General features: G+C 42.6%; 1 protein-coding gene across 1 annotated transcript in view; it reads right to left on the minus strand.

Moving 5' to 3' along the window:
- The window catches only part of LOC126481489 (uncharacterized), a 160,955-nt gene extending 142,970 nt beyond the window's left edge, over positions 1–17,985 (minus strand). The window contains exon 1 of the mRNA XM_050105269.1: positions 17,857–17,985. Within this exon, the coding sequence (XP_049961226.1) occupies positions 17,857–17,862 (6 nt within the window). The 5' untranslated portion in view covers positions 17,863–17,985. The remainder of the gene's footprint in view (positions 1–17,856) is intronic.
- Between the last annotated feature and the right edge of the window lie 364 nt (positions 17,986–18,349).

The raw sequence follows: 18,349 nt of genomic DNA on the forward strand, positions 1-18,349 counted from the left end.
GTGCGGGACCGTAGCCCAGCTTCATGGAGACGGTTGCGAATGGTCCTCGCCGACACCCCAGGAGCAACAGTGTCCCTAATTTGCTGGGAAGTGGCGGTGCGGTCACCTACGGCACTGCGTAGGATCCTACGGTCTTGGCGTGCATCCGTGCGTCGCTGCGGTCCGGTCCCTGGTCGACGGGCACGTGCACCTTCCGCCGACCACTGGCTACAATATCGATGTACTGTGGAGACCTCACGCCCCACGTGTTGAGCAATTCGGCGGTACGTCCACCCGGCCTCCCGCATGCCCACTACACGCCCTCGCTCAAAGTCCGTCAACTGCACATACGGTTCACGTCCACGCTGTCGCGGCATGCTACCAGTGTTAAAGACTGCGATGGAGCTCCGTATGCCACAGCAAACTGGCTGACACTGACGGCGGCGGTGCACAAATGCTGCGCAGCTAGCGCCATTCGACGGCCAACACCGCGGTTCCTGGTGTGTCCGCTGTGCCGTGCGTGTGATCATTGCTTGTACAGCCCTCTCGCAGTGTCCGGAGCAAGTATGGTGGGTCTGACACACCGGTGTCAATGTGTTCTGTTTTCCATTTCCAGGAGTGTACTTATGACCCGTTAAATTAACTCCGCGGAGTTGGCCTGTGACTTAGTGTGCTAACTTTCCTATGGATTACAGAGTTGAGTTTTATTTATGCCCGACAGTTCCGCAGTTCTGCACACTGCTGTTAGCTGGCAAAGAGTACAGGACGCGTAATTTGCCCCTCGTGGAGCAAAGCACGAGGGAACGTAACTACTCGTCGACATACATCTTGTTTAATCCGCCCTCTTCGAGGTTCCAGGCCTACGGGCGGATATGAAGGCTTAAGGAGAGGACACGTCGAAGAGAAGCAGTAATCACAAATGCTCGACTGCATTTACTGCTCTAAGCCTGTAATATAACGTCCACGTGTTTGAAGTAAATGCATTAACCATTAAATAGGCGTGCAGCATCCCATCGACACGAGCTAGTAATTTACTGACAGTGAGCAGCATCTGCTATCATAAAACCAAGACTGAACCTGGGTTCCTACACTATTCGGTCGACCCTGTTACCGCCTTTCTCAAGGCAAGTCTTACACCTTCAGGACGTCAATATATTTCTCCTATTGCCACAGACATCTGAATCCGAGGTACGCTAATCTTATGCATATTGCATGGATGAAACGAATCAAACAGTAAGATCATCTCAATGCAAATCTGGGAACAATGTGGTATTCTGACAAGCAGTATCTTTTATGTTACGCTTTATCGGTAACAAAGCTTTTCATTGGCTCCTTGAATGGCTGCGGCGATAACTGAACGTAGACGGCGCATCCAACGGCATTTCAAAGCTACTATGGCCGTTGGTAGGGAAGTTTTAAGCTGTCGAGTATTTTGCACCCACCAGCAACTTCGTTCCAAATTCTGGTAAACAATAAAGTCGGAGAATATCAGTTGTGGGGTCTTTAATGCTGCTGGTATATCTACCTAGGCAGCTAGTGATATTAGGCCTACATGACTAATTTTTGCGTTATATCTATTTATCTATAATCCCAATTCTCACGAAAAATGAAATCTGTTTTATGAAAACTATTTACACTCATCCAGTTATGCCTCCTGTTTGCAAAATGTATCGCCAGACTTCCCTGAAATCTCAACTAAATATCCTGAGGACATGCTGCAGCAGAGTCTGTGCTGAAGAAAGTATTGAAATCTATTCCTCAGACTCTACAGAGATTTATAGAAGAAGAACACAGCTATTTAGAAAGAAAAAGAAATACCAAGATGAAGAAGCCAAAGAAAACAATATATCTGTGAAAGTAGACTCTAGAGACATTAGAGGAGTACAAGAAATTCAGGATGAGTCTGATGATGATGATGATTTCATTAAAATGTGTAAGGCAACCTGGGACAAACTGTCATCTGTCCAGACACTTCGCCTTAATTTACTTGGGCGCCTTCAATAGCTTGAGCTATATGAAGATTCTCACTTTAATACAGCACTTTTAGTTCATATATTGCGCCACTGTTCGTACAAGCTACAACGAAATATAGTCCTGGCACCTCCTTGCTCAATACATATACTTTATTAATTGAAAAAAGCAAGTAAGAAATAACGACCAAATAATTGTTAACAACAAATTATTGATAAACATAACGAAAAATATAACAGTTACAACACACACACACACACACACAAACACACACCTTACTTATAAAGTTACCTTTCCTGGTAACCTGTTTTGCGAGGAAGTGCTAAAAAGCATGGCCTCCGAATTCTTTATGTGAAACTCTTTAGTGTTTTACATAAAACAAACTTTATTAACATTCTACATCTTTATTGTCCACCCCGATAGCTGAGTGGCGGTCTGTCACGCATAGGGGCCCGGGTTCGATTCCCAGCTGGGCAGGAGATTTACTCCGCTCAGGTACTGGGTGCTGTGTTGTCCTCATTATCATTTCATCATCATCAGTGGAAAGTAATGGGAAACCACCACTGGAATCACTTCCCTAGACGCTCATGCGGTGGACCTCCCCGACGAGGCTTCCCCCATGACAAGACCTGCCGTAAGGCAGAACACAAAGTTAGTTACATCTTTATTTTTCATGTCTACATATTTATTTCTATACACAGTCACCCTAGCGACGAACACATTTCTCCCAACGACAGACCAGTTTGTTTATCACTATCAAAGTGAAGTCATCGAAAGTGTTCTTTGTAAGTTTTGGAAACAGTCGGGACTGTATGGAGAGTAATCGATGACAGTGAACCCTAGATGTCGGATTGTTGCAGATGTCGCAGGGCTCGTTTGTGCTCTGCTGAAGGTGATGATGCCGTGTGTGGAGGGACTCTTCGAACTCGAAACTCGATTACAGCACTCTGTTTCTCACGCGCCGACATAGTTACGTTACAGACCGTCATGTTACACGCTACAATTCGGGGCCCTCTAGCGACAAGAGGCTGCAAATGTGCAGACATTAAGAATAAAGATGTAGAATGTTAATAACGTTTGCTTTATTTCAAAAGATTTGAGAGTTGTCACTTAAAAAATTCGGATGCATTACTTTTCAGAACCATGCAGTGAAGGTTTTCACGACCGGATGTTTCACCTGTTGAGAATTTTCCCGGGTTGTATGGGTGGTCCATGGAACTCTTCAATCCCTGACGTTTCGTCCAAGGCTATGTTTAACATCTTCGGAGGTGCTCCTGCTTGTGCTGAGTCTGGCCGACTCATGGATTGAAGAGTTCCATGGACGACGGCCATACAACCCGGAAAAATTCTCAGCAACTTTTAACAACGCCCTCTACATTACGTACATAACGAAACAGATGTCATAAATATACTTACATTTCATATATCATACAACACTTAGAAATAACTGCAGCGTAGTATAGTAGATGTTGTAAGAAAACGCCGGCCGCGGTGGTCGTGCGGCTCTAGGCGCTCCAGTCCGGAGCCGCGCTGCTGCTACGGTCGCAGGTTCGAATCCTGCCTCGGGCATGGATGGGTGTGATGTCCTTAGGTTAGTTATGTTTAAGTAGTTCTAACTTTAGGGGAATGATGACCTTAGCTGTTAAGTCCCATAGTGCTTAGAGCCATTTTTTTTGTTGTAAGAAAAAATATAGGAGTTTATATTCGTTCCTGAAAAGTATGTTGGCAGATAACACAGGTCGATTTAAACTGAGGGCACTGGCAGCAATGGGCCTCAGAAATGTGATGGGAAAGGACGAGAGTGATGAATTCGACAGAACACAAGTAATTCCGAGAGTGGGAGAAAGTTTCGTGAATGACTGAAAAATGAAAATGCTTTGCCGTTTGACAAACAGGCCATGAACGTTAATTTTTTATGGCGAAGTTATGAGGCTGACAAAAGGGATTGCTTCAGCTTTTACTTAAATACAACTCAGGGTTTAAATGTACAGGGTAGCTTATTCCAGTGACGGACGGCAGCAACAGAGAACGTGTTTGTGAACGTTCTTGTTTTTATAATGAGCATGTAAGATGTTGTTGTTGTTGTGGTCTTCAGTCCTGAGACTGGTTTGATGCAGCTCTCCATGCTACTCTATCCTGTGCAAGCTTCTTCATCTCCCAGTACCTACTGCAACCTACATTCTTCTGAATCTGCTTAGTGTATTCATCTCTTGGTCTCCCCCCCTGCGATTTTTACCCTCCACACTGCCCTCCAATATTAATTGGTGATCCCTTGATGCCTCAGAACATGTCCTACCAACCGATCCCTTCTACTGGTCAAGTTGTGCCACAAGCTTCTCTTCTCCCCAATCCTATTCAATACTTCCTCATTAGTTATGTGATCTACCCATCTAATCTTCAGCATTCTTCTGTAGCACCACATTTCGAAAGCTTCTATTCTCTTCTTGTCCAAACTATTTACCGTACATGTTCCACTTCCATACATGGCTACACTCCATACAAATACTTTCAGAAATGACTTCCTGACACTTAAATCTATACTCGAAGTTAACAAATTTCTCTTCTTCAGAAACGCTTTCCTTGCCATTGCCAGTCTACATTTTATATTCTCTCTACTTCGACCAGCATCAGTTATTTTGCTCCCCAAATAGCAAAACTCCTTTACTATTTTAAGTGTCTTATTTCCTAATCTAATATTCTCAACATCACCCGACTTAATTCGACTACATTCCATTATACTCGTTTTGCTTTTGTTGATGTTCATCTTATATCCTCCCTTCAAGACACTGTCCATTCCGTTCAACTGCTCTTCCAAGTCCTTTGCTGTCTCTGACAGAATTACAATGTCATCGGCGAACCTCAAAGTTTTTATTTCTTCTCCATGGATTTTAATACCTACTCCGAATTTTTCTTTTGTTTCCTCTACTGCTTGTTCAATATACAGATTGAATAACACCGGGGAGAGGCTACAACCCTGTCTTACTCCCTTCCCAACCACTGCTTCCCTTTCATGTCCCTCGACTCTTATAACTGCCATCTGGTTTCTGTACAAATTGAAAATAGCCTTTCGCTCCCTGTATTTTACCCCTGCCACCTTTAGAATTTGAAAGAGAGTATTCCAATCAACATTGTCAAAAGCTTTCTCTAAGTCTACAAATGTTAGAAACGTAGGTTTGCCTTTCCTTAATCTTTCTTCTAAGATAAGTCGTAAGGTCAGTATTGCCTCACGTGTTCCAGTATTTCTACGGAATCCAAACTGATCTTCCCCGAGGTCGGCTTCTACTAGTTTTTCCATTCGTCTGTAAAGAATTCGTGTTAGTATTTTGCAGCTGTGGCTTATTAAACTGATTGTTCGGTAATTTTCACATCTGTCAACACCTGCTTTCTTTGGAAATGGTATTATTATATTCTTCTTGAAGTCTGAGGGTACTTCGCCTGTTTCATACATCTTGCTCACCAGATGGTAGAGTTTTGTCAGGACTGGCTCTCCCATGTAAGATGACCGGTACATATTCTGTAATCTGAGGTACTGGGGCGAGTTTCCAATACTGGTGCCATGTGGGATTACACCGCAATAGTTGGATGTTCGTCTGAACGAGTGATTACAGGAGTGTTCGCATAACTCTCGATCTTACACAAACGTAAATATTTTTCACAGTTGGCATTAATGTAAAACAAACGTAATAATTTACTGTAAGAAATAAAATACATGTACTGAGCAATTATGGTGCAACACGTGAATTAAAAATGCTGCCTTTAAGAATGCGTTTGAACAGCTGTTCAGTATTTCAAGCCATGAAGATACCACAATAAATTAAGGCCAAAGAATTCCATTGCACATAGACATACATAATTAAAGTAAAAGTAAAGTATGGGGCACAAGCCCGTGATCATGCTGTTGGCCTTCCTGCTAGTAGAGTGCAGTACACAGGGTGTATCAAAAAGAATCACCCGATTTAAAAAAAATCGTAATTTTATTTCAGATATATGCGTGAACAACGTACTGTTGGAAAGAGCATATTCTCGAGTTTTGCATGGTTCCCGCTAGGTAGCAGCAGTGTGCGCCCACTCCAGTTCTAGTAAAAACGGTGGCGGGACAACAGAAAGCGTTTTATGTTCTCCTACAGCACAGAGCATTAGACGATGGCATTAAAAATTCCAAGAAACAGGTTGTTTGTTTAAAGGCAAAATCGCCGGACCGTCCCCGAGTGTCTGACACAGACATAATTTCACACGGAGTCCGCAGAAATCCGTTCGCTGTGCAACTCGACAGCTCACCTTGCCATCGATGTCCATCTGGAGCGTGTTGCGTCGACGTTTTCATATGAAACCATACAAAATTCAGTTACAGCAAGCTGTTCGTGAAGGTGACAAACAACAACGTGTGGAGTTCTGTGATTTCGTTCTTGGCAAGATGGAGGATGACAGTTTTCTTCCACGCTTAGTGTTTAGTGACGAGGCAACATTCCATTTAGATGGAAAGGTGAACCGTCATAATTGTGAGAATACGGGGTACGAACAACCACGCGAATTTGTACAACATGAGAGGGACTGACTGAGGAAATTTAGAGAACCAGCATTTGAGGCTGACTGCAGTACAATTTTACTGCCGCCAACGTATATTTCGCGGAAAGACCACAAAGATACGATAAGAGAGATTAGGGCTCGAACAGATGCATATAATCAGTCATTTTCCCCTCGTTCTGTTTGGGAGTGGAACAGGGAGAGAAGATGCTAGTTGTGGTACGAACTACACTCGGCCACGCACCGTATGATGGATTGCGGAGTATGAATGCAGATGTAGATGTAGATGCAATGTGTTCTATGCAGTTTCACTGGAAAAGTTCTATGTTCCGTTTTTCTTTGCCGAGAAAACTGTTAGAGGTAGAAGCACATATCTCGATATGCTTGAGAACTCGATTCGAATGACTTCGTTTACCAACAGGATGGGGCACGTTGGCATCTGGAAGTGCGGGAATTTTTAAATGAAAGGATTACTGAACGTGGGACGGTCGCACTGGACCAAATGATTCAGCCTTACATTACTGGCCTCCAATGTCACCGGACCTGACTGTATTTGATTATTTCTTGTGCGAGTTTTTATAACTCTGGAGACACTGTTTACGTGCCTCCGTTACCAACAACAGTGAATGACCTGAGACATCGCACGACAGCAGCTGTGAAAGCTGCAACTCAAGACAGGCTCGCTGCAGTGTGGGAACATTGAATACCGCATTGAATATGCCGTGCGTCTCAATGGGGCATACTGAACACCTATGGAAAGGTTGTTGTTGTTGTGGTCTTCAGTCCTGAGACTGGTTTGATGCAGCTCCCCATGCTACTCTATCCTGTGCAAGCTTCTTCATCTCCCAGTACCTACTGCAGCCTACATCCTTCTGAATCTGCTTAATGTATTCATCTCTTGGTCTCCCTCTACGATTTTTACCCTCCACACTGCCCTGCAATACTAAATTGGTGATCCCTTGATGCCTCAGAACATGTCCTACCAACCGATCCCTTCTTCTAGTCAAGTTGTGCCATAAACTCCTCTTCTCCCCAATTCTATTCAGTACCTCCTCATTAGCTATGTGATGTACCCATCTAATCTTCAACATTCTTCTGTAGCACTATGAAAAGGTATGAAGAAAAAACTTTTTGAATTTCTCGTTCATTAAAAGCAAAATTCATTGTATATGTTTATTAGTTTCAGAAATACAGAAGTGCCAAATAAATCGGAATCCTTTTTGATACACCCTATATTTTCACCGCGGCAGAAGGAGGGGGAGGATTGCAGCCCTGTCTATCCGGGACGCTTTTACAACGGGGAGCATTCCCTGTACTCATTTGACAGTAGACTGTGAGGACCTGGACCCTTTCTGAAGGAACTGAAACAAGAGAGAGAAAAAGTTCCTGTCCATATCTGAGATTGAACCCGGGGAGTCCAGGGCGAAAATCTAATGCTCCACCCGCTAGAGCACACAACATAACCAACAACCGTTACTATAGTGTCAGCTACGTCCGGAAAAATCTGGAGAGGACTTTGCGTTTCTGTTACCACGAGTCAATCGTTTACGTGGGGGCACTAGTTGAAATTATACCCGCGGTGTTTTAACGCCTCGTCGTGCGGCGGCAGATAACGACAGTGACAGGTAGTGGACGATCGCACTGGTGGCCCGGGAGCCGACGAAACGGCCGCGGGTACAGAGTTAATCGGTATTTCACGCCGCGTGGCAGTCGGCGCATGCGCAGTGCGCGATAAGCGATCGCTCGCGCCGGGCGGCTGACAGCTGACTGGCGCGGCCTGCTCCGTCGCGCCGAGTCGGACAGAGCGCGTTAATCAGCGACCGACCGGCCGTCGTGACGAAGTGAATAATAATCCCCGCGGAGAGCGAGGAAAAGCGAACAAAAATGCGCGCCGCGAGGAAGGGGTAAATAAAGACGGAGCGTCCGGCAGCGATGATGCGGCCTCTCGTCGATTTTTGGTGCCGTCATGGTAGCTGATTGCGAAGACAGTCCCCCCACCCCCTTTCTCACCACTCCAACACCCCCTCCCCCCCCCCCCCACCAACCTCTTATCCCAGGACCGCGTGCTGTGCAGTGCTGACGGCATACCGAAGCGACTCCTAAAAACTAATTACGGGGGACTTTTCATCTCCTTATAGTCGCTTCGCTAATTACACACACCTTGAGCCAAATATGGTTCGGTCGGCAATTAACTGCACTTCGGAGATCGTTTCGCCGCGAATCCGTCCCGACAGAACTCCTTTTGGAGACGTTCAAGGAATGATAAAAAGTGCTAGAATGCGTGGATAACGACACTGAAAAGAAATTACACCACATTTTGGAGCTGGTTTACAGTTTTAATTAAGCGAGCATGTGGTAATACCATCTCAAAAAGAGTGAAGTAACATACTTGTTGTTGGAAGAAGAAAAAACTGAAGATCTTCTGTATCATAAACGTTATGCAAATGCCGCTCTGTTAAATGTTTCTGTGCTTTCGTGAAACTCTTTATTTACGTGCGTGAAAGTCGGCCTAGAAACCGTCATGAATACCGCTAAGCATGCTTCTACGATACTTGTCCACTTCCAGAACTATGTTTCTGACTTGCTGCGCACGTATACTTCGGCTGTCAAAATTACTGGAACGTACTCATTTTTTTTTGAGTTCCTTAAGTTCACGAAGTTTTCTTCTTTTTTAATTATTAAACACAACTGAATTCGGCCATAGTGTCTCCTTAGTGAACTATTTGATACAACAAAATCACCACGATTAAGGGGAGCTACAGAGACACACACGAAAATTTCATTCGAATTACGAAGGGCTATGAGGCTAGAAACCTAAAAGTACTTGCAGATCCCATGTACAGGTGAGAAAAACAGCTAGCTGGAAATGTGAATCTTGTAATTCTCTCTCTCGGTTAACAGATAATTGTCAAGAAAATATTTGGGAATGAAGCATGTAGAGATAATCTAGGAGCGAGGAGTTTCTAGTCTATGACCTAGAGAATCTGTCTAACAAGGGTCCACACATAGCAAGCAATTCATAAACAAATATTCCTCATCTACCGACTACATGTACTTTAGTTCTTCTGCATATTGCCATGGTTTTTAGTCCGACGACTAGTTCGATGTAATGCTCCACACCAGACTATCACACGCAAGCGCTCTGTATATCTAGAACTACTGATCTAGCTGTGGTGTCATTCCACATTCTTTTTCTCATGCATGAAGGAAAGAAAGAGTTTTTATTTATGATTGACGTCAGGTGAATTCAGTTCAGTCAGATAAGAACTCCACCGCCAATGAAGATCCATCACCACGTTTTAAAATCATATTTACGTAGCGTGCAACGTTCTTTACCAAAGACAAAATTCTTAAGAAGCAGAGCATAGGCTACAAAGAATGTTGGGCACGGCAGATCAATATAAAAAATAAACAGAACAGTACTACCTTAAATGTGGAATAGTACCTGTCCTCTGTTGATGCGTTCGACACTAAACTACTTTTGATCAAACTCTCGTAATCATGCGATATTTCACGTGTATATACGTTCTAGCTACTGAACCTGAATAACAGAACAGCTTTCAGTTGAACTGCTGAATAAGTTATGTTTCCTTCCCATTTTTCAAACAGATAAATGGAGAATGATTCCTCGTAAGTCAACGATTTCATTTATCATTTTTACTGTCACCCTGGAAGCATTATGTAGGGAGCTAAAAGTTACTCATACATTCCCCCTGAACTGAAATGCAGTTCTTGACATTATTTAATTACGTTTCCTGGACATATATGGCATATATTTTCCTTTCGTCTATCTGACAGTTAAAATTTTTCACACATCCTTTGACACTCGTCCACATGTCATGCAACACTTTAATCATCCTTCATTTACACACAGATACAACATTGCTTCGGTGTTTCTCAAGTCAATATGGCGCTTTCTGTTGCCTGCGGTCACCAGTCTGACGTGGTATGCATACACAGTATTTTTTATGGTTAATGTCTTGCTTATTTATCATAGGTTTGCGGCTGAAGTGTTTCGTATCCGTATGAAGTAGTTGCAATACTAAACATCTTTTCTTGTAAGTGACTTCTTTGGGAGCGGTGTGGGTGAGTGCAAATGAAAAACCCCTCCGGTCCGAGGTTCGAGTCCTGCCTCGGGCACGGGGGTGTGTGTTTTTCTTAGCATAATTTAGTTTAAGTAGTGTGTAAGTCTAGCGACCGATGACCTAAGCAGTTTGGTCCCTTACGAATTCACACACATTTGACATTTTTGAAAGTGATAAAAGTACTGAAGTTTAATTTTAGATCGTTCCTTTCACTGGAAAAGTATGTGTGACAGTTATGACATATACTTTATAGACAAGAAACATGGACTGAAGATGTGGTGCTTCAGGTAAAAATTCTTAATCAAAACCACACTGACGTCGTCGAACTGACTTAACATTCTGTAGCGGTCAGAGACAACATTGTTTGGATGTACATGTTTTCAGTTTCATTTGTTGTACGGAACATTAGTATCTTGAAACTCGTGCACTACTTAACATCGTGTTTTTAGCTTCAAATCTTGAATATCATGTGCACTGAACACAGTGTTTTTAGTTTTCAGAGGCTCCTGCTCAAATCTGCGCTAAATTAATAAGAATTGGAGCGTATCACGAAATGTCATTTACTTAGCAGTTAAGGAAGTCATATGCAGTGTCAGCCGTACACCACACGATTTCACTGTTTCTAACTCTTCGAAAACAGCTGACTGGAGACCCGTTCGGTCTCTTCTAACAAACTGTACATGGATACTACGAGTACAACATAGTCTGGATAGGTGGCTAAGTGCATATAATAAATTCAAAAATATATGATTCAGTCCCCAGTTCGCCCTGAGATTTTTCCCTGTCACTGATCACTTATCTCACTTCTACCAATGATCTTCCATTGCGATGTATGGCACGTTGCACAGCGATCAGCAGTCGACGTTAATTTATAGGTCCTCCTACAACTGTCTATGTGTCGGTCAGTTCAGTGGTCGAAGGAAGACGATATCACACCACATGAAATAGGCCGCTCCAAAGCTTCCATCGGGTAGCGGTCGGCTTTAGTTAGTATAATGTTTTATTACATTGTATCAATAAACATTGCTTTTGCTGAAGGGAAGTTTTGATGTTGCAACACTGTTATTCTGAGCTGCAAGATCTTTTTTTCCTGAATGTAATTCATTCAGTTAATATCCATTACGCGAAGATCACAAGCATTCTACTGCACGAGCTAAACTACATTCTAATGTAACTGCCATATCAACTAACACGTGTGTGGACACAAACAAATACTATGCTTAGAACCTTAAATCTATGGTAAGATTACCGGTATATCTTTAAATGTCATGCGGCTAAAAAGATTAACATACGTATATAAATTGTCACTTCATCCGTTGTGAACAAAGTCTATAAACAGCAGGTGACTGTTATTCACATTTCACTAGACAGAACTGTAAACAAGTATTTCGGATGCAAGCACGTAGTAGTTTCGAACGCACTGGGCTAATAGTAAAAAGCATTTGATCAAATATTATTTTTACACATTTCGTGAGGAACTGTCGCCTTCAGCCTTCTTTCCTGTAGGTATGAACTGCTGTTTCATATTTTGAGTATTTCTCCATTGAGAAAAGCACAACATAATTTTTTACCACAGTTTCTCATGAATGTTTCCGTGACTGTACACGTTCATCAGTGCATAGCCCAATGTTTTGCTGCAAATCATAATTACTGTTGAATAAAAATGCACATAGGTTAGGAACATAATCACCACTCACAGAACTCTTTCTTCGAAACCGTATTCTTAATAGCATGTGGGGTTGTTGATGTTTCCGAATAACAAAATGCGCTGTTAAGGTATAAGTTAATATAATGACTATAATCCTAACCTGCATGTATTTTTATCCAACTGCTCTTTCGATTTGCAGTAAAATAAACAGCAAATAACTTATGGCAGTGCCAAATAACGACAATAACGTTCAAACATCGATCACTATGGTCGATCGCAGAAGACCACAGTGTGATTTTATCGGTTTCGCTAAGTGATGACCGTCTTCAGACCACTGTTAATTCACTACGTTAGTTTAGAAAATCACAACAGATTCTGTTGCAGGTGCACGTCGCAGTATACTTTGACACTTGAGTTTAACAGCGACCTGCAGACGATAATTACTTGTCCAAACAGGTAACCTTATTAATATCAGTAAGTTGAAGACTGACAGTAAAATGTTTTAATTCCTTACGTGGTATGAAGGCAAGAAATTTCAGTATTTTAATACCGGCATAACAAATAAGAACAACTTTTGTAACCGGCAATGATCAGACGTTTCCATATCTGCAAAAACAAAATAATAAATATATTACTCGCATGTAGCAATTTATTCCAAGAATTTACATAGACGCGCTGCACATCTACGTGGTTCAAATGGCTCTAAGTACTATGGGACGTAACATCTGAGGTCATCAGTCCCCTAGACTTAGAACTACTTAAACCTAACTAACCTAAGGACATCACACACATCCACGCCCGAGGCAGGATTCGAACCTGCGACCGAAGCAGCTGCGCGGTTCCGGACTGAAGCGCCTAGAACCGCTCGGTCACAGCGGCCGGCATCTATGTGTTTCCAACGGGGCAATCCTGCATCACACAATACTGGAAAAAAGGGGGTCGACCTTTCATTCAAACTACAGAGGTTGAAGATAGTGGAGTATATGAATGGAACCTCGATTTTTTTCCTCGATGCAGCATATTACTAAACCCGGCATGTAGATCATCTAACTGGACCTCAAAATGGACGCTTTAGGGACAGTTTCATGACAAACGGCGAAGAAACTGACATTTAGGGAGATCCTACAGTAAATGACACAACATTAAATCAATTACCCCAAACGTGCAGTAGTACTGGACACAAATTGTTTATAAAGTTGTGAAGAAAACAAAATCAGAATGCTCAACTCCGTTTTCAAGTGTTTCTTTACTACGGAAAAGTTAGGAGTCTTTCTTCAATTTAATTCCCGTGCCACTAAAAATATGAGTGAAACAGATAATAGTGTCAGTGGTGTTGAGAAAGAGCTGAAATCTTTAAAACTGAAAAAAGCTACTTAGCCCAATGGAATCCCTGACCGATTCGATTCTCAATTTGCGACTGAGTTCGCTCCACTTTTAACCACAATATACGTGGATCCCTCGAAGAGAAAACCTTGTCCAGTAGTTGGAATAAAGCACAAGTCGCAACCGTCTACAAGAACAGTATATACGTCATCCACGAAACTGCCGTCCAATGACCTTGACATTTATTTGCTGTATTGAATTCAGACTTAATGAGGTATCTCGAACAGGAGGACTCCTTCATGCCCAATAGATTCCGGAAACATCGGTCACGTTAAACCCAACTCACAATTTCCTCAGGTGACATACCGAAATCCATGGGTCAAGGTGCAGTCAGAATTCCAAGAATTTACATGGACGCGTTGCACATCTATGTGTTTCAATTGGTTCAAATGGTTCTAAGTACTATGGGACGTAACATCTGAGGTCATCAGTCCCCTAGACTTAGAATTACTTAAACCTAACTAACCTAAGGACATCACACACATCCATGCCCAGGGCAGGATTCGAACCTGCGACCGCAGCAGCAGCGCAGTTCCGCACCGAAGCGCCTAGAACCGCTCGGCCACAGCGGCCGGCATCTATGTGTTTCCAATTGGAAAATTCTGCAATATTACACAATACTGGAAAAAAGGGGGTCGACTTTTCCTTCAAACTGCTTTTTTTTTTAAACGCATTTGACTCATTACCTCGTCTACGTTTATTATCAAAAGTACGATCGTCTGGCGTTTCAGACGAAATTTGTGACTGCACTGATGGTTCATTGGTAGGAAGGACACAGCAAGTTATACCGGTACTGGATAGAGAATGTTCATCAGATATAAGGGTAACTTCGGGTGTGGTCGAGGGAGGAGTATCGCTGTCCGTGTTGTGTATTAATGAACTCGGACAATACTAATAACATAATTTTTTTTCGGATAATGAAGTACTGTCTGAAAGAAGTTGCACAGATATTCAGTCAGATCTTGCTAAGATTTCCAAGAGGTGAAAATATTGGTAGGTTCCATCGGGTAGCGGACGGCTTTAGTTACTATGTTTTATTACATTACCTCATATACATTACCTTTGCTGAGGGGAAGTTTCGATGTTGCAACACTATTATTCTGAGCTGTAAGACCTTTTTTTCCTGAATACAGTTCATTCAGTTAATATCCATTACGTGATCACAAAACGAAGCGACATATTATCCTACACTACAATACAATGCGTCACAATTGGAGTCGGCCATTTCATACAAGTACCTAGATGTAACAATTTGTATTGATTTGAAATTGAACGATCAGGTAGCCTCAGTCGTACGTCAAACAGGTATCAGTCAGCGGTTCACTGGTTGAACACTAGAGAAACGCTATATGTCTGCAAAGAACATGGCAAACGAAACATCCGTGCGAACCATCCTGAAGTATTGAAACATTCGTACGACCTATCCTGAAGTATTACCCAAGTGTGTGGGATCTGTACCACATAGAATTGAACGAATAGAAAGGACAGCACGAGTCTAATAAAAAGAAGAGTGTAACAGAGATGCCGGAGAAAGTGAATTAGCAAGCGCTAACATAAAGATGCAAACTATCCCGCGGAAACCTACTTCGAAAGGTTTTAGAACCAACTTTACGTGTTGAATCTAAGAATGCATAAACCCCTACATATCGCTCCCAAAGGGATCGCTAAGACAAGATTAAACGTATCACAGCGCGCTCAGAGATCTTTAAACAATCATTTTTCCCAGGCTCCGTACGTGAATTAGAAGGGAGAATACCGAAATAACTGTTTCAATGGGACGTACCCTCTGCCACGCACTTTTAATTTGTAATGTATAGATACAGATGTAGAACCAAACTAGAATACGTGCCCTGTTTAGAAATTCGTTGTCACATCTGCGCTGCGTCTCTGCCCACGAGCAGCCCCGCGAACAGCTGAGCGGTCAAGAGCGCCACTTTCCGATCGGCGGAGAGGTCGGGAACTACGTGGTCAGCGCACGCTCTAATGATGGGTTTCGGCTCTGCTGGCCGCACTCAAAAGTCGCCTACAGATCTGAACACGCAGTCAGCCCTTTCCCACTGGAAGAAACACGCTTAGACTCCCATTCACATATTCTTATTCCCCGAAGAAGCAGTTATCGGAAGTAGCTCGACAGTAACGCAAGTTTCTCACCATTGGTATCCAAATTTCCATGTAGCCTGTGTTTCAATAAACACGTCGCCGCTATCAGAAGACCGTATCCTCCCTTCATCTGCCCTTGCCTGTGGTGCGTCATCTTCGTGTCGACTTTTTAGTGCAGTGTTCCCAGAGATTGTTAAGTGTTGAGCGTCTTTTCCGAAGTGTTGCGAACGGGCATCATACTGTCGCAGAGTGTGATTTTTATATCTCTTGCGAACAGATTCCAGACTGTGGCCGTGTTTTTTAATTGTCTGTCTACTATTTTCCCTGTCAGCTTCCTGCGTATTTTATCATCATGGCCCACCGTTTGTTTTGTGTTTCAACTTCCACAATTTTCTGCCATTTTACAATTTAAGTCACCGTTTTATCGCCTGCTTTTATTGTTTCTTATCTTCTTATGTTTTACAAACTCTGTAGGCTGAAGAGCAGCGTACCAAGCTGCTGCCAACCCGCCCCCTTCGGGGGAAATCGAAATCCAATAAAGGGGGGAAGAAAACCAGAAAACTGTAGTAACTAATAGACAGTGTTTAATTTTGAGTATATTGTTTTATCGGTCACTGTCGCCACTGCCTACACCCAGTAAAATTTACACCTGATCCAACGATGAATGAACGGCAACTCATCCGTTTCTGCCACGCTTCAATACTGCCCAGTTCAGTCCACATGACAAACTATTTCTTTCACCAGTTTGTGTTCCGAATAGGCAACAATACAAAATATCGATTTTTGATAAATAGTGAGACACCAAAAACAGAACACCCACTAGCACATTGTCTTCCGATGGAGATTCTCAGAGAAAAATGTACAGCCCAGAGGAGAGAGCTTTCACATCGCAATACATGCAAGTCCTAACTACGTGATGTTGCAAGTGGCTTGAAAATTTTTTCCGTATATACACTCGTTACTGAATTACCGGCTGCCAAATGAGAATACCACACATCATGGGCTGTTCGATAGTTTTATAATTTAGCATTTTCCTAAGATGATGCAAACGTTACAGAGAGATGTTATACAAGCGGTGAAATACCACCATTACGTACGCGTCAAAAAATTTCTTCGTAAAAAAGGGAAATATACAGGCTATTATCTCATTACGGATAATATTCGAGAACTGGAACCGAAATTACTATTACGTTTGCAACGTCAATAACTACTTCATTCAGTTTCTTGACAAGCCTGAAAACGAAGCAAGTATCGTACAACGGAAAATACGAGCATTAGTTTTTAACAAAATTTTAGTAGGAATTTACAGTGTCTTTCGAAACCTCAAAGAGCTGGCTCCTGTAACAGGAATATCGTTAACAGCCAGCATATATATATATATATGTATATATATATATATATATATATATATATATATATATATATATATGTATATGCTGATAAAATAAACTACAAGAAATTATTACAGTATCCTGTTGTTATGACAATTTCGATTTAGCACGTTGATGGATTATTTGGTTCCGCTTCTGCAAAACACGTGCTTGCTACATAACAAAATTTTTGTTACAACTAAGTAACATGGCATTGGAACTGGTTTTCTTTAAAAAAAATTGAATGTCCTCTAACAGCTCATAGAGTTTCTAACAGTTCTGTTGCTTCAAATGACGACAAAAAAAAATAATTTCGCAGAGTGATAACATTGAATGTTGGTATATACACAGTGCTTCAAGATAGTAAATAACTAAACTACCGGAGTAACATTAATTAGCGAAAACATTCTGCGCGGCGTACGTTTTCACTTTCATCTCCCGATAGAGATCCAGTAGTACAGAGCACCGCCACGCCACAGTAGCTACGAGCATTGATCACGCTAAATTAGACCTGATGTATGATTTTACGGTATAACATTCCAGACGAGAAAGGCGTTTTATAAACACTTATGAACGGACTAACATCGGACAACGTCACAACGGTTGCAAATATTTCTTGTTTTCAGATTCATGTGTATGGTGTATCCATTTATAAAAAATTATGTATTTAGCACAACCTTTCTTTTAAAAAAGTAGGATAGAGAAATTGCTTCCTATCAACAAAATGGTTCTTAATCTAGTATATGAGAAAAACAAATTTTGCACCCGCGCCGGGCAACAGCTACTTGATTCTCACCTTCATATGTCATTCCACGACTAGCTCAAGTCGCCGCATGCGGATCCCACTCGCATACGCAGACCGGGGGGAGCCCAGCATACACTGTGTGGCACAGGCAGCAGAGTCCGACGCACCGACCGGCGGGCACCACAGACAGAACACACGATGTTACCGCCCTGACGGCTGGGCGCCTACTGAAGCCTCGGCCCGCATCCTCGCGCGGCGTGGGACGCGTCTCCCGGCTAGGACGCCCCTGGTGGTCAACCAGGCAACTACTTGCTGTGCGTGGGCGCTGTTGTAACACGCACTGGAACGCTGCGTGAGCAGGGTCTCCCCTAACCTGGTATCGCCGTTAAAAATCCGGACCAGGTGGCGCAGGTGGTAGTCACTGGGCATGTATCCCGCGTGGGTGAGATACAATTCCTTACCGCTCAGCTGTATTTAGGTTCTAATGGGGTTCCCTAAATCGTTCCACACGAATATCGACCTCGATCAAATTAGTGGGCAATCT

Source organism: Schistocerca serialis, chromosome 5 (genome assembly GCF_023864345.2).
Source record: "Schistocerca serialis cubense isolate TAMUIC-IGC-003099 chromosome 5, iqSchSeri2.2, whole genome shotgun sequence".
NCBI classification, from domain to species: Eukaryota; Metazoa; Arthropoda; class Insecta; order Orthoptera; family Acrididae; genus Schistocerca; species Schistocerca serialis.